This window comes from Cuculus canorus, chromosome 26, assembly GCF_017976375.1.
Source record: "Cuculus canorus isolate bCucCan1 chromosome 26, bCucCan1.pri, whole genome shotgun sequence".
In the NCBI taxonomy this organism is placed as follows: domain Eukaryota; kingdom Metazoa; phylum Chordata; class Aves; order Cuculiformes; family Cuculidae; genus Cuculus; species Cuculus canorus.
This window is the reverse complement of record NC_071426.1, coordinates 1,021,631-1,039,169: the sequence shown is the minus strand read 5'-3', so window position 1 is coordinate 1,039,169 and position 17,539 is coordinate 1,021,631. Positions and strand designations below refer to the sequence as shown.

The 17,539-nt window shown below is 44.5% G+C and overlaps 1 protein-coding gene and 1 long non-coding RNA gene across 7 annotated transcripts in view; one reads left to right on the top strand and one right to left on the bottom strand.

The window, feature by feature from the left end:
* LOC128854674 (uncharacterized) overlaps positions 1-17,539 on the top strand; it is a 63,277-nt gene that overhangs the window by 37,760 nt on the left and 7,978 nt on the right. The window lies entirely within an intron of this gene.
* Positions 5,984-17,539, bottom strand: part of UNC5D (unc-5 netrin receptor D) — a 152,157-nt gene continuing 140,601 nt past the window's right edge. For all 6 annotated transcript variants that reach the window (XM_054088979.1, XM_054088978.1, XM_054088974.1 and 3 more), the window contains 2 exons: positions 16,267-16,445; positions 5,984-13,929 (listed from right to left, as the gene is read on the bottom strand). In XM_054088979.1, the coding sequence (XP_053944954.1) occupies positions 13,725-13,929; positions 16,267-16,445 (384 nt within the window). In that variant the 3' untranslated portion in view covers positions 5,984-13,724. The remainder of the gene's footprint in view (positions 13,930-16,266; positions 16,446-17,539) is intronic.

Genomic DNA, 17,539 nt, shown 5'->3' with positions numbered 1-17,539 from the left:
TGACTGCGATAAGCAGAAAATCATGATAATGAGCAGTAAATAATTGCTAGATGTGGGCAAGCTTCTAAGAAGCAAACCCTAATGTTTCCAGGTAATGAGAGGGAAAACATATCTGTATATATGTGAAATGAGGATAAAGAAAGTGAGGGTCCTATGTTCAAATGACTCCATTGCCCACAAGCACTGTGACATTTCTCAAGAGACCTCAGCTTCTAATTAGCACCTTTAAAAAGTCAGATTTGTTTCAAAAGATGTGCGTGTCCCAGCGACTCCCGTTGCTCACCATAGTGATAATAATTGTTTGTGTATTTTTCAGTCATGTGTGTCTCATGCAGGAAGGCTTGGACACTGTGTGTGGAAGGGAGGATGCGATATGTGCCTCGTGGGGTGTTTGTGAAAGCAAAACCTTCCTACCCGGGGGAAGATGAGTGTGGTTTTAGGGCTTGTGTGTGTGTGTCTTTCTGGTTGTGAGTTGCTCTAGGAGAGTTGATGACACGACGGGATGAAATAACAGGAGTTCCAGTGGTCTGGTGGTGACTGCTGCGTGTGGGGAGGGGAACACAATGGCCATAACTTGGCCACCAACAGTCAGTGCTCAGCACTTTGAAGTGGATGCACACCATGTTTTATAGAAATATTTGGTTTCACTACATTCATTATATTCAAAACTAAACTGGTTGCAAAGACTCAGCTTTCTTACTACTTTAGTCTGCAATTCAGGTTCTTGACATCGCCGGCGGCAGCTTGGTGGCCTGCGGAAGGGTGGTGTTCACACTGCTCTTGCTGTCATGATTCAGAGCAGCTCCCAGCCCTGCTGCCTTCACGGCTTTGCTGGGAAGCGTTGAATAACCAAATGGGTCATTTCTGCTCAATTGCTGTAATTTATTGTCCCGACGAATCTAGATCTTCTGAATGTTAATAAAAAAATACCTATCACACCAGCTCATGCCATTCTATTTTATGACCTTATTAAATCTTACACTTTCTTATCATGCAGTGACAATTACTCGAGCGTAGGACAGAGCTCCTTCCCCGCATCAGCCCTGGCATGTACACATTCTCCTGTCACCAGTACAGGAAGAATGATTTAGACCAAACGAGCTGTCCTGAGGGATATTTTCCCACTCCTGACAGGATCATATAACGAGAGAAAGGCCATTAACAAATACAAAGAAATAAGCAAAAGGGAGCAGGCGAGTGAAGGATGGGGAGGTAAATCTTTACATCTGTCACTTCATAATAAAATAACCTTCGTGTTGAGATTTAATGAGCTGGGTGTCGAGCTAAGGAGGGAGGAAAATGCAGTCGTCCTGCAGATTCCGGGGATTTTTTGGAGTAAGAGGGGGGTGAGGGGTGTGTGTGTACACGTCTGTACCCGGTGTAGCCTCCCTCCTTCCCAGTGTGATGGTTCTGCTTCTAAAATCAAGGCAGTACAGAAATGCCCATCTCTGCAGGTGGAGCAGGACTCGCACTCTCTGCAGCGGCACTGGGAGACTAAAGGCTTCAGGAAACAGTGATGTTTGGGGTTTATACACTCCCAGAAACCAGGTTTACTTCTTTCTATCATGAGCATTTCGTAGCGCTCGCATTGATTTCAGAGGTTACTCTTCAGCTGTCTTCTCATTAATTATGCAGAAAAATTATCCTGGTAGCAGGTGTGATTAACAACTAAGAGCCCTCGTCCACAGTGAAATGTTCTCCAGTTGACGTGATTCAAAACACACTTTGTATTTCTGATATAAGCAACTGGACTTTTTAAAGGGCCTGCTTTAAAGCTTGTTTTGAACCCTGGATTCAATTGAAGGCATTTTTTAAGAGCTTATGATTGTGTGCCTAGAAGGGCCCTGGGGGGTCCAAAGACGGGTCTTGGGAGTCCCTAGAGAGGTCCTGAGTGGTGCTGGGAGTCCAAGAGGTGTCCTGAGGATCCCTAAATGGGTCCTAGAGGGCTCTAGTGGGGTCCTGGGGGACTCTAGAGAGGTCCTGAGTGTCCTAGATGGGTCCTAGGGAGCTCTATAAGTGTCCTGGAGATGCCAAAAGAGGTCCTTGGGAGTCCCGGAACCCCAGAGGGGTCTTGATGGGGCCCCAAAAGTGTCCTAGGGGGCTCTAGTGGGGCCCGGGGGGGTCATAGTGGGGTCCTGGGGGTCCATAAAGGGGTCTCAGTGGGCTCTAGAGGAGTCCTGGGTGGGGCTAGAGGAGTCCTGGGGGGCATAGAAGGGTCCTGGGGGGCTCTAGAGGGGTCCTGGGGGTCCCAGGCCGGGTGGGGCCGCACCTTTTAGAAAGCCTGTTTGGTTTTCTAACACTCGCTAGAGATTCTCCCACGCTGGAAAAACAAAACAAAGTTACTTGAGGGCAGACAGTTTTGATGCCACACTCGGCGTGAAGTCGATGGTAGCACTTCCTTGCCCTTTCTCAGAGGTGTTGGCCCTTTCGTAGAGGTCTCCTCTTTAAAGGTGCAGTGCAGTGCCAGGACTCTCCAGGCCCCTGGCAGCAATCCTGGCTTTCTGGGACTGTACTGCTTCCAAATGTAATATGAAGTTTTAATTAGAAGTCTATATTAATATTTTCTTTCCTTCCCATTGAGGGAAGAAACGGCGTTACCGTGGGAAATGCTGGGATGTCAGATTGCTGCGTAATTGCAATGTCAAACATCGGTAATCTCTGGAAAATGTAGCAACGCATCGGTGCTTGGTATTGCTTTGGGCCGGTCGGGGTTTTACTGCCAGAGCTTTTTAGGCATGGACTATTTCCTAAGGTTTGAATCCGCTGGTGGCTGTTTAGTAAGTAGAGCTGATAGGGATAAAATAAGCAAACAAACTACATAAAAATAAAGGAAAATAGCCTCGAAGCTGCAGTAAATATTGGAATAGTAACTACATAAAATCAAACCAGTATCTCACAAGCAGAAGAGGAAATAAAAGATGCAAAATAGCACAAACTCCTTAGCGGAGGACAGATTGGGATTTATTCCGTCGAGTTTAAATTAGTCTGTGGTGTTTGTAACCAGGAGTAGTTCTCTCCAGTGTTGCCTCCTGTCACAACAGAAGGGTTCGAGGATTTGAGTAAGCAACCAAATGGCCTTAAAACAAAACAAAAAATAAACACATGCAGGGAGCGAATCCATTTCTCTCGGTTTCTTTTCTCTGTATGCCAACCAAAGCCATCCTTCCTGCCACGGATGCGGCATTAGCGCCGCGAGCAGCTGTCGGGAACATGCTGCAACGAAATCTTCTGGTCCCACCAACAGGGCCCGGGGGAAATTGGACGTCACTAAACAAGCCTGTGACCTGCTCAAACGACCACCCGTGGCTGTAGCCGTGAGGGCAGCTCCGTGCTTCGTTATTCCATGCTGATTCTGTAAATTATCCTTTCTAAATTCTGTAAAGACCGAACAGGACTGAAAATTCAGCAGCGGCTGCAGTGTATGCTGAGCTGTTGGCGCTCTTTGGATGAGCTGTCATACAGTAAATGACCATATGCTTATTTTACTAGAGATTTGCTTTGCAAAAAGTCTTTAGTCTGTAGGAGGATGATAAAAGTTACAGGAAACGATGTTATTTTGCAATTACATCAAACTCTATAATGCTACAGTGACTCAGCTGAGGTGCATGTTCGGGGCTGTAAGCTGCTTTCTTTTTGACTTTCAAGGTATCCTTTAAGCGGTGTGAGGTGTTCGGTTACTGCTGATGTATTTGAGCTTAAGGTAGAAGAAAAGTTTGCTTTGTTAAATGCAGTTTCTCAGAATTGGTTGAAAATTGACTCCACGTTACACAATAATTTCTGCTGTGCTTGACAATGGGTGAGGTTTATGTTGGAAAGTCACAGGACAGGGCTGTACGCTTGGAAGCAACGTGGACTGAAAATAGGGAAACCTGCACTGCAGTTAGAATCATAGGAATCACAGGATGGTTTGGGTTGGACGGGACCTCAAAGCCCATCCAGTTCCACCCCCTGCCACGGGCAGGGACACCTCCCGCTGGATCAGGGGCTCCGAGCCCCATCCAACCTGGCCTGGAACACCAGTTGTTGGTGTTCTGCTAGTTGTGTGTGTCAGGAGACAGGCGGCGAGGAGGTTTCCATTGAAGTGCACCACTGATGGTAGCAGTGGACCTTTCCTCTGCGGTCAGCCGGCTCTGTTACACCAGAAGAGAGTGACAGGCGGAGAGCTGGCGCTTTGCACAAAATGATAACCTGGTTCTCAAACAATCAAACTTGATGAGGGAAGAAAAGCAATTTATTTTGTCCATGAAGAACAAAGGAGCTGTAACTTATTACAGCAATTTTCTAATCAGAGTGAAAAAGCAAAATCATTTTATTAATGCAAAAGACCTTGTATTTTGGGTACTGATGTACCATGAGTGCAGCAGGGCATGAGATGTGGACTGGGGAGCTCTGCACGTGTGAGGGAGCGTGGCACATAAATAACGAGGTGCCACCCTGTGCGCGGCACAGACCATCATTCTCTTCCCAAATAATCTGACAGCAGCCTCCACTTGCAGCATAATTCTAAGTGGCTGTTCATTAAATCACAATGCAATGAACTTCTTACAATAACATACGTTGTTTCTCTGCAAACATAATTAATCACATACAGTTTTACAATGAATGTCAAAGGCGGTTAACATGATAGTCCTATTTATTATAGAGGGTGGCCATTACATTATATGGTTTATGATATCTTGGATGATAACAACTTAAATGCATGTAATAAAGTGTTTGAAGGATATCTTGATTTATAACAGCATCTCTGCTACGTATGTATTAAGAATACATGTTATAACATCACATTTGAGGTGAGTGCCATCTCATGGCTCTCATTTTGTCAGGCTAACGTATTTGTAGCTGGTGCTTAATTGCATGTGTTAATGAGACACTGTGGTAGCTGGAGCACAGATGATCAAATCCAGCCAGAAAGGGGGTTTGCACTATGTCTCATGGAAAGCCGAAGGTTTTGTCTCACCTTTTATTCTTTGTGTCTGTAAAGCTCCCACCTGGCTGGGACGGTTATGGGAGGATTTCAAGGGGGAATGCATCGCTGTTCCTGAGGCTGCGGGATAAGCCTGACTGTAGCTAAATTATTAAACCCCAAAGCCAACCCCCAACCTGCAGTGTTGTCCTGGCTTGAATCCAAGGGCCCGTCGTTCCCAGTGCCTCCCGCCCGCAGCGGTGAGGAAGAAAAGCTCAAATCATTCTTGTATTCGTTTGCCACCTTCCTTGTCAGGTTGCGATGCTCTGGTGAGAGCGACGTGGTAATCAGAGGCTTTCTGATCGCAGGACTGAGCGCTCGGTTTGCTGCCCGATCTCTCTATTCTTTTCGGTGGGATGGAAGGTCATGAGCTCATCTGTACGGGGAGGGTTAACCAAGACAATGAGTTCTTATCTGGTGCCGCTCAGTAAAGGGTATTTCAAATCAAAAGATTGCAATAACATGGGAAATGGAACAGAACTCGGCTTTGTTTCCAGTGACGCAGGATTCAAGGTACAACCACTTGCTGAATGTAGCACTAAAGTTATCTGCATTTTAGAGGTTCTGCCCTATGAAAAGCAGAATAATGCACGTTGGGCTTGCAGTGCAAAGGACAAAGATGTCCTAGACCCAGAGCAGAGCTCGAGTGTTTGCTCAGACAGGTAAATAAGGTATTTTAATGAAATACCTTTTTATGGTAGAAAGCATTTGGCATTCTCTGACCATAGTTCAGACTATATGAAAGTGGGATGGTATTCTTGAATGGTTTCAATGTTGTCAGTAAAGGCTGAACCTCAGTTCTGGTCCCATTCCTGTAGATTTCGCAGGTTTTCGGGAGAAAGGTGGCCAGTGTGCAGTTTCTCAGCATAAACTCCCCTCCAACGCTCCCCGTAAAACCCATGAAGCATCCCACAGCACTCAAAACCTCTTCTTTTAGCACAGAAATTAACATGCCACTTCCACAGTAATCTAAGATGTCAGTAAAAGACTCTTTATTCATAAATATGCAGTAATTTACGTCTGTACATTTATCTTCAAAAGGCTAGAGCCATACAAGTTTTGCAAACTCTACATAAAACATCCAAACTGTCCATTATTACTTTTTCAGTACAATATAACACAGCTGTTTGGCATTACCAAATATATATATATATGTATATATATTTATATATGTACATGTGCTGAAAAAAGAAGCCAGTGCAGCCTTTTCCAAGGAGTCTTTCCCAAGTATTTTACTGTACAACATTCAGAATTTACATTGATAGAACAAGGCACAGAAAGTGTGATATGAAGCCAAGGCCATGCTTTTTATTTAACGTTCTTCGGCCTCTCTTCCCTACTCCTTCAGCTTCATATGAAAGAAAGCATTCAAAACTCTGCTCTTCTTTCAGTTCTAAACACACTGAAACCATGGGGAGAAGCCGGGGGGGGGAAGAATGCTCAAACGAGCAAGAACCAACATTTTTAGAACCTATTTGTTGCAAAAACAAAGGAGCAGAAGAGAAAATAGGTCTTTAGGGGAACACTTGTGGTTTTCTCTTTCTTAAAAAATGATTATTTATATTTTGTTTGATTAGCCTGATGTTCCCCCTCCTCTTTTCACCAAAAGGCTGGTCAAAAGATTTGAAAGCCCAAATGCAATGGCTATTTTTCAATTTGCTCGAGTTGCGCATAACGCTGCGTAAAGTCTCGCCAGACTGACCAGCATCCCACTGTGCTTAATCCGAATTAACAGAAGGTGTACACGTACCGTGTTTGTACCCAGGCACAAACCGAGATCAGCAGCCACAGTGGGCATGGATTTCACTCAGAGGAGGGAGGAGGCAGCTACGTCTCCCAAGTTACAAATCATACGATGTCGGTTTGCTGTTACCGATATACCCCAGGAGGATGGATACGCCGCCTCCCCTTTCGACACAGAGATTTGTGTGCGTGTACTGCTTCCTTGTGAACTCCCCCACAGCACGGAGCGCCGCGAGGTGCGGTAACGGGAACGGGATCTGGGTTTTAGACTGAAAGTGGAAAGAATGCAAAGATCTACAGCTTCATATAAAAATACTCCTCCCTCCCCCTCCACCTTTGGTGCACAAACGGGGGAACAGCCTGAAAAGATATCATCACCATAGGGTTAATATTCCAAATTTCAGTACGGGAAATACCAGATTGTACATTTTTTAAACTGCAAACCCAAAGCTTCAGTCAGTTCTAAGTCAGGGTTCGTCAAGACATTCTTGTTTTCTGAGGCAAACACCCTTGCTGTTAGATCCACGCCTTCCCCCTGCTGTACCAGAAAGAACTTCACCCAGGCTTGGCGCAGAACACCCTCAACTTCATTTTTGGGCTACACGTTCCCTTTTGGGATAAGACAAGATTTATATACAGAGACCAGATAACACAGGGGGTTGACATCTTCTTAACTCTGCAGAAGTACACTCTCAACCAAGTTTATCACACCAGGGGCAGACGAACTACGGAGCCGCTGACACAACCACGGTTCTACGGTAGGTGAGTGTCTAATCTCAGTAGATTACAGCACACTACAGCACAGACCAGGGACGGGGCAGCTAATCTCCCTGTCCCTTAGCTAAATTTTCACAAGTGACTTCAGCTCTAGTTACCCTGTGACGGCGAGGCGAGGCGGCTACCCATCGAATCCGGCTCACCTGGATTCCCTCGTAAAGCACAAACCAGTTAGTCAAGACAACTCAACAGCTTATTTAAAAGCAGCTTTTGCAAATAGCTTGAAAAATTACAATACACCCCTACCCACCCGAGCCCCAGACAAGAAACACGAGTAGAATCTGTACTATTCACCTCTAATATAAAAAATAGAGTGGCAAAGTCCCAGATGTGTGTTTTATTTTTGGACATAACAGTGAACATGGACACCGACAGATTTTCCTTTTACTTGCGGCAACGAGTAGAACATCAGTTCTGTTTTCTGCATTGCGAACGCTTTTACTATCCAACGATTCTCTAGGTGGTTCTTTAATCTCAGAGAGATTTATTTAGTTTTGTCCATGTTGGAAAGGAGATTTTTTGCTAGCGTTTATTCTCACATTGGCAACGAGAGAAAAGAGCTGGACGGTGAGCTACTAGGAAGTGATTCATGATCGTTCGCCAGCATATTGAGTTTTATCTGTTGCTACAGAGGGTGTGTGTTATATACTCAGTATTTTAAGTTATCGTCTTTGCTTAGGAATCCTTTACATTTTAAGAGATTTTAACTAGGCAATCGTGAGAGATCCGGGAAAGGACAGATGTGCCATTTTACACACTGCTGTGGAAACCCCGCCCGCCTCTTCTGAAGTGGAATAGTGCCAAGGAAGTAATTTTACCAAAGCATGTACCACGAAGGAACAGCCCCTAGAAAACACCCTTCAGCAGCTTTAACAGGAAAAAGGTTCTCAGTGAATAATGTCAACTGTCGCTGGTGGGAGAACCTCCCAGGTATAACTGAAAATAGGAACAGAAAGGCTAGAAAGACAAATCTCAGCCCACTCATGGTTGTTAAGGACTTAGAATCTCCTGGTTTCCAGTCTGTTTGTTACTGTCCAGGAGATGACGCAGCCGTTTTGGCTTAACTCTGCGTTCTGCAGGCAGAAGCAGACTGAGAAAAATAAACCCACCAGGAACACAAGTCCACACCGGTTCCTCACTAGTTTTGGCTTCGCTGCACACTTAAGCTGCACTTTTTGTAGTGGAAAATATTATCTGGAATTAATCAGTTATTGAATGTTTTAAACTCTCACATAGTGTGTTCTTTCCAGTGGAAAAAACCACCCGAAGGGACCTTTAGTGGGACGTTAACAGCGTGCGGTGCTGTGACAGGATCCCCGTTCCAGTGATTTACGCTGAATACGCTTCTCTTAACCTGCTGGAAGCGACCCGAGCCCAGGCCTGGAGGGGAGACCAGGGCAGAAAAGGAATGACAAAACCACCTCCCCATATTTTCAGAGAATTGCACTGATATCTTTTAATCTGTTACAAAAAGCCGTTTTTACGGGAGAACATCGGGCTTTATGGAACTTGCGCTGGTAAATGAATTTCAATCTCCAGTGCGGGGTTCCTTTCCCTGTGGCTTAAAGGATTTGAATGTAAAGCAGTCAGACTGCGTAAAATACTGTTGTCGAAGCTGTAAGCGAGCTGGCGGAGCTGCGGGCTGTGACGCGCTCGGCGCCGCTGACAGAGCCCTAACTCCTTTTAAAAATGCAACTATTAGTCTGAAATGACTCACAGCACAAAAATATCTGGGAAAAGTGCTTAGGAAGATGAAAATAGACCAGAGCAGATTCCTGGGTGATGTAAAACCACAGTGGCTATTTCACCAGGCTTGGGGCAGCCAGGTGGGATCTGAACGGTGTCACCTTAAGTTTCTCTTTCTTTCACTTTCTAAATTGTGAAGAGATTTTAAAAAATATTTTTTTTTTCAAAAGTCATAACTCATAAAATAGAGGAAAAGAATGAATTTCTAATTTCTGGCCTCTGATCCTGCTTCAGATGCTCCTTTATATCTGGATTTTGGATCAAATCCTATCTATTTGTATACAGATTGCCAAAAGCTCTTTAAACATAAATGTTAAAAATGTGTTTCTGGAATTTTAACATTGCTACCAACATTCCCCCTCTCTGTTGATATAGCATCGGCATACAAATGCAACATTGTCATTCTGAGAGAATCGGGCATTGCCAAGCAGGTTTGTGGGGGAGAGGACAAAAGGAAAAAGTAAATAGAAAGCCAACATTTGCCATCTTTCAGTGGTATGGTTCAGCTGTTTGTTAGTGGTAACAAAATCCACCTGGCTGCCTCACTTATATGGCAGCAGAAACATTCACCTAAAAACTGGTTTAATTTCAACATTCACCCAAGAACTGTTCTAATTTCTCCGTCTCTACAGTGGGGACTGGGCATAAGAGAGGGAGGAGAGCTGGCGTAAGCTGTTATACCTAAAAGTGCTGAGTGCTATTAAAATCATCTGGTGATGCTACAACAAAGCAGCAGGAAGAGAGCGCCCAGGCTGGGCTGCAATAGCCCTCGCAGGTAACCGCGGCTGAGGTGTGGGGAAAGGGAAGAGGAATAAAGCACAGCCTATTTTCCACTCAGAAGTCTAACTTAAGTTATTCTTGTCCAGTTCCTGTCTACCAATATCCATCATTACCACTGAGAAGAAATAATTTCCTTTTCATGCTTCTTAAGTGATTTGGCTGTTTTCCCCGGCATCTCAGTCCTTTTATTTTTCTCATCTACGCAGGTTTTATTTTCTGTGCAGGATGTATTAGTTTGAGCAATTTGCATGGTAAAGTGCTTCCTGTAATCTTAGGTGTCCTGCGCTCTCTCGCAGGCGTTTCTTGTGGCTTTACACTACAGCAAGACCTTAATCCTCTGTGATTGATGCTGAACGTGGGAACAGCAGGAAATGGGGGAAATGCACGACTTAGCGTTCCTTTTGAAAAGGTTATTGGTCACTCCATCTCCAAAGAGATACAGAACTAGAGATGACACAGAGAATAACGGCAAGGATGTTCAAAGAAGTAGAATAAACTGGTGGTTTTCAGCCTAGACGAGTGTGAGCAGAAATGAAACAAGAGAAGCCTGTACAAGAATGGGCAATACGGGCAAGGTGATGGGTAGCAGTTTGTCAGTATTCCTTATCCCACAGCCGCAGGAGAACCCGGCGTAGTCATTAGGGAGCACATCTTAAAGCAAAGGAAAGCTTGGAAAGGAAGGGCTGTTTAAAACACACAACAGATGATCGTGGCACTTGATCGTGTTCACGAAGGCCAAGTGTTTCAGTGGGTTCTGAAGGGATGAGGTGATCGGTTGAAGGACAGTCAATGATTCTAAGACACGGTGGTCCGGATGCACCCCCTGCCAAGGAAATCTTTTAGTACAGGGCACGGTTCTCCTTCCCTAAACTTTGAATCCTGGTCACTGCCCAGAGCTTCACCTGACGAAGGACAGCAGCTCGTGTAAGACTCGGCTGTACGGGTAGAGAAGCTCACGTAACACGTGTAGGCCAGCGGTTCGGTTGCTGTTCCAAGCCCCATTCCAGTGGGAGAAAAGGGAAATAAGGAGAATTGTGACATTTCCAGTCCACTTAAACGTTGCAAGGGCATCAAAACAATAAGAGGTTAGAAAAAGGCAGAGTTCTTGGTCTGGATTCACGAAAGCAAGATCAGTGACAAAGCAGCAGCTTTAGCAAAAGTGGAGAAAAGCCAGGAAACAAAACTTAGGGAGAAAATAATTCTCTACTAGCAGTGTAAAATTAAAATCTCACCTCCAGCTCAAAAGTGAATGATTTCTTTTCTGGCATTGTAAGAAACTTTGACATTTGCTCCTTTTCAGCACGTTAACTCAGAGACAGGACTTGGTTGGATTTTGGCCTGACTTGGATTGGCACATGGATAATGATATATAATATAATGGTAGATAATGACTGCCAGTTCCCTTCAGCCCGAGGCCCTTTTAGAGGCACTCTGCAGGCAGTCCCTCCAGACAGCTGCTGGCTCCTCTCTTGGCTTTACTGAGTGCTCAGTAGGCAGTTGGGTGTAGCTGGACACCAAGGTTTGTCAGAGCCACCCAGGCTCTGAAAGTAAATGCTGTGTATTTCCTGAGAAAAAGCTTTACGGTTTGAGCTCCCTGTAGCAGCTCTTTCTGGCCCCATACGCTGTGTGTAGCTTGCATGTAGTGGGAAAACAAGAGGAGAAAACAGGTATGTCTTTGAGATGACACGGATGTGTTCAGGTCAGTACTTCAGTCTTTGCTGTGGTTGTTAGCTTGAAAATTAAAACTGCATCTGAGGAGGAGCAAAGAACAAATTAACTGCTGGCGAGTGCCTGGAGCTGGTTTCCCAGACAACGACAGCTCAGTGACAAACTCCACCGCTTCTCTGCGGATGCCATTCCCTATTTCTTTTTAATTCTTGACATTTTGTCCAATGAAGAACAGCTTTCTGAGGAGGAGGACTGGGAGTCACTAGAAATATAACTCAAACACAGAGAGAACCATGTGCTGCTGAAAACACTGACAGCTTGCTGCCAAACACGCTGGTATTTTTGTCTCAGTCTTAAATATGCTCACAGCCACGATGAGTTCCCATCGCAAACACCAACCCTCACGTCAGGCTGCATGAGATACTCAGGGGCAGAAAATGTTTGGGGAAGTCTGAGTGTTTACAAGTCCGTGACTCTTGCTGAGCTGCGACAGCAGTGGGATTTGCGGTTCTGGATCAGTGAGAACAAGCAAAGTCTAACATCGAGAGTTGCTCATCGTACCCTTCAGAACTGGGTAAAGAGAGTCTATCACAGGCTGCACACTCAGTACCTGCCCTGGGGGTTTGTCAAGCTGCTTTCAGACAAATATTGGGGTAATAAAACCCAAGAATTCTTGTTTTTTTTCATTTCTTGCATTTCCATAAAGATCGTAATGTCTTGTTTCTGTTCCTGCTTTACACCGACTGTGTTCCTGTCACCAAAGCTGACAGCCCAGGACAATATTTTAAAATATTTAAAACAATACATGAGCAAAAATAATGGTTAGATTTGGCTCAGTACCGGTTCCACTAGGATGCTCGCTCACAGTGACAGCTCTCTTTTTGGTTCAGTTGACGTAATAAATTATTTTTGTATGAAATGGATAAAGAATGAGAATTCTCTGCCTCAATCAGGTTTTGGTATTAACGCAACATGTTTGTAACCAAACCACGAGTAACACAGCCAGCTTTATATCCTGCAACATTTCCAGATTGTGCAATGAAATCAAGCCGATTTTTGGCAGTTCCATGTGAGATTTATTGTTTCAATCTGAAACTAAACCAAAATTAAGCTGTGCTGGTTGGCTTCACCTTTCCTTTTAGTTTAGAAGAGATATAATAAGAAAAAAACCCAGTGTAAACTTACTAAACTGGGGCTGGCGATTCCCTGCACTTTATTTGGTCATTTAAATCCCCCCAAAAGAAACATTCTTTGCCTAAGTGCAAGTTCGCAGACTGAGAATGTTAGAAAACATCTCTCGCCCAGGCGCGCACTCTGATTTCCCAGAGATGGGGTTCTCTCCGTTGTTTTGTGAAGGGAGCAGGCAGGAGAGCTCTGCAGCAAATGGACGTTCATTAAGGGGCTGGAGTTTTAAAATCAATTGTTTGGAATGCACATGGATTCAATTAAATAGTTATGAGCTCTTCAATTCCTCAAACATCTGAACAGGGTAAGGCCGGATCTTCCATTTTCGTATAGCAGATAGGATGTGACAACGTGATGCTCTCAAACAGCTTTTTAAACCCATTCTCTGAGTGTGGTAATTAGAGATGCAGGACACGGGGGACCCCAGGCCCCGAGAAGACAAACCTTTCAACTAGGATTAACCTCTAGTGGCTCTAAATATTCCATTTCGTATTTGCTGGTTTTCACTAGGCATCCTATTAGCTTTACTGTTTCCAAAATACATTATGTCATAATATCAACCTTGTATGGCTCTGTATCTCACTCCTTCCCGCCCCAGGAATGATAGATGTGTGGTTTTGGTTTCTGACATTAAACCATGAATTTTAAATGAGAGAGGACAGGGAGAAGCTCGTGTTTTCCTTATTACCGAGATGACTTTTAATAGGGCTGCTTCTGCTCCTCCAACTGAAAACCGCATTGTGGGCTCGTGTGTCTGTTGTCATACACACAGTGTGCAGAAACCCTCACTTCCTCCCTGCCAAAGGGAATCCCTAGTGGAATAGTCAAAGCTGGCCATCAGTTCTGGAGTGGAAAAAAGCGGCTAAAGTCCATTCTGTCTGCTGTAGTTGAAGTCAGGCTCCTCAATCTCAGTTTCTGTTATGTCTGAGATTTTGGAGTGTGTCCTTCCTATTTCTTCCAGGGCGCAGGCTAGGGAGTCAAGGTCACCATCGTGCTGATGTCGGGCTTCCCAGAGGTCCAGGATGACGGCAGATGGGCTGCTTTGTGTAGCAAAATAGGAGAGATTCCTAGAGGAGGGGAGAAGAAGGTGAAACAAAAAAGATGAGGAAGAGCGCACAGTGTAGCTACCATGAATGCAACCGTGCCCGTGGTTGTGCCTCGCGCTGTAGATGTTTTTAAAACCAAAAACCACCTGTGAAGACCTCGATGAGATGAGTGGAGAGAATTCTAGAACTTAAAGTGAAGCTTAGGATTATGTGAAGATACAACATCTTTTACGTTGACTATATATAATTTACTAATATGTAGTTTTTAGGACTTCGTAGGTGATATTTGCAAAGAATTCGGTAAAGCAGAGTTTGTCTTAAGCACATTACCTTATATCTCTTCCTGTTGATGGGCTTTGGACATAATCATCTGAATAAATACACTAACTTCACATTGACAAGCAGAAATGGGATTTATAGCATTTGTATTATGTATAGATACATAAATACATGAAGAAATAAATAAACCTGGAGCACAGAAAAGGAAATTTGGACCTGAGTGCTAGCATTTGTTTTTTTTAAACTAACTCCAAGATAATCATCTATTTGCTAATAACCACTTCTGGAAGGGAGCTACCATTTTTCCCTCAAGCTTCACTGATTACCTCTCCTCAGTATTTCCATCTCTATCGGTGATGGAAAGTTAACACCCAGTGAACAGTTTGTGCGTGTGCAGTACAACGCCAGTGTTGAAAGTTCCTTGGAGCAGCGATATGAATAGTGCCGGCGCCTTGGAAGAGCAGATGACTGTCGAAACCAAGGAACTCAAGCCAGGCTGTTACTCTTGTCAAGTAACGCCTTGACTTCGGCAGCACTGCTCGTACGGATTGGCCTGTATTTTCAAATAGATGGGGGAAATATTATGACAGCAACGGGTTGTGCTGCACAGCAGATACGTGGAACTCCAGGAAGTCAAGTATTTATGCTCCACCATATGGTTTTATAATGACATTTTGGGTTGTTTCAGCTGCTCTACAACTTCTATCTGTGAATCTGACTTTACAAAACCGGCTCTTACAAAGGCCTTGCCAGGTGTCTCCAACACAGAATCACAAGTTCAAGGGCTCTCATAGATCTGGTCTCAGGCAAGACTCCTCAGTGCCCCGATTCGCAGCCTCCTGAGAAAGAAATCTCCTCCAGCTTCTTCCACGCATGAGGAACGGAAACCAGACAATAGGCAGTAAACACTTATCACTAAAGCAGAATTTTCTGACTCTATCACTGCTGCAAGACTATAAATTACTTTTTACTTTGGTTCAGCTGTGGTTTATTGAGATTCCCATGCAAAGCAACAAGTCAGTGGGAAGTTATTCTGCTTGATTTAAGTTTCCCTCTACCCTCTTGGGAATATATTTATGGCATTTGTGACGATCATTAAATATTTCTGTGAGTGTACTGCCTCCGCCAATTTAATTTAGGCAGGCGGAAAAAAGCAAAATAAGCAGTAAATTAGTTTTTACAGCATCTTTCAGTTTTAATAATCATAAAATTATTACTCCTAACAGTAGAGCATGACTTTCTCTTTAAATATGCCTTTTCCTTAAAAAAAAATAAATCTGCAAGGTGTGCCATTCATTTTGGAATACAAAATATGTAGAGAGAAGCCAAGAGAACAGGATGTGTGATGGTCTCAGACAACATGCTACCTCCCAAGCCCTTTAACCTCTGCTTTCATACACACACACCAGTGCCAAAATGCTTATGCTGTCTTGTACTTTACCAAGACCCCACTCTTGCAGGTAAACAAAGAAAGTTCCAGTCTGGAACAAAGAATCTGACCGTAGGAGCAAACAGCAGGTAGGACAAGGCACAGGAGTGCATTCAGAGGAGAAAGCAGGTCCTGTTTGCAGGAACTGTCAGATCAAAAAGACCATACAGAGACCTCACCACTCTCTGCAGCTCCCTGAAAGGAGCTTGTGGTGCGGTGGGTGCTGGGCTCTGCTCCCGAGGAACAGGGGAGAGGATGAGAGGAAACGGCCTCAAGTTGTGCCAGAGGAGGTTTAGATTGGATATGGGAAAAATTCCTTTACTGACAGAATGGTGAAGCCCTGGACCAGGCTGCCCAGGGCAGTGGGGAGAGTCTCCATCCCTGGAGGGGTTCAAAGAATGTGCGGCCATGGCACTTTGAGACATAGTTTAGTAGTACAGTTGGTGGTGTTGGGTTTATGGTTGGACGATCTTAAAGGTCTTTTCCAACCTAAACAATTCTGTGTGAATGACAGTTTATCCTTGAGCGTAAGCTGCTAATGACTGCACACACCTTTAACGCCAGCAAACAAACAAAAAAAGCCCATAACAACAGCAAATTATTCCCGTTGCATATGTAAATGTTCACCTTTCAGAACTGCCTTCCATTACCTGTTAATGCTGTTTTTTTGTGCTAACATCTGCCAGTCTTTGCCTTTGGCGTTGGGTGTGTCGAACGTTGCACAGATTCTTTGTCTGATGGAGTAGGGGATTTTGAAAGCTTTTGGACCCATCTGTGCGGGGAAGCTGCTGTCATCGTGTGCAAAGAAAGTGATGGTTTCTCTTTCATTCTGCATGGAACACAAAAGCAGAGCGGTTAGTGAGGGCATCAGGCGTTCTGTCCACCCGGGGTCTGTTCCGGCTCTCCTTAGCCCAGCAACAGAGCAACGCCTGGAGTCCCACCACGCGCTCCTGTCTAGAAATGGGGACCAAGATGAGCCTTCTCCACAGCCTCTTCACAACTGAGAGGTGGGAGCAGACAGTTCTGTTCTCTCTTTGCTGCCTTGTTACGCAGAGATCGCCCCGCAGCGAGCCTGCCGGCGTATCCCCAGTGATGTATCGAGTCTGCTTTTGGGGGAAGAAAGAATCAAACCTGAGCCTGAGATTCCCCCTCTAGTTTGTAGAACTGACAAGAGAAAATTAAACAGCTGAGAGGTCTTTTCCTGGTTTGGGAATGAACTTCTAGAACATCACAAGCACCTGTGTATAAAAGCATTTAAAATAGTGCCCCCTTCCTTCTACAGGTTTCCTCTTTTTGTTCGTTTCTGTGTTAGGATGAACTCCGGGAGGGCAGGGGTTGGTGGGGGGATGACACAAAAGCATAAGGGTTTCTGAGGCTTTCATGGCCTAAGCCTAAATACGGACACACAAATCTCTCATTTGCGATTTCTAAATTGCCTAAGTACCCCAGTTCCTCCATACTAAAAATCTCCTTGGAATCCAGGTCTGTTTGTAGACCTGGCCCATTCTTTTCCCATGGAATGATACCAGTCTTGTGTACTAGAGTCACCTGTCCGTTTGTTATTCATTTCAGTGTAATGCAGCATAAATCGTAAGTAAAGTGATGCTATAGTCTCTTCATATCACATTTATGCGCTTCCCCAAAGTCAGCCAAGCATAGTAACAGCGGTGCTGTAGATTTATCTCATGGCCTGACTGGTTTAAATTAAATGTGAAGAACAACAGATTTCCACACCCTGCTCACCTGAGATAAGCCACCGCTACCTGGTTAACTCAGGGAACCGTAGAGCAATTCAAGTATTCCACTGTTATTTATACATTAATTTTATAGTCAAATTATCCTCACGCCTCGATCACTTTTTGAGACAGGCATGAGAAAGCCTTCCATACGAGCAAGCCCCTTTGGAGATGGAGTTGTAACATA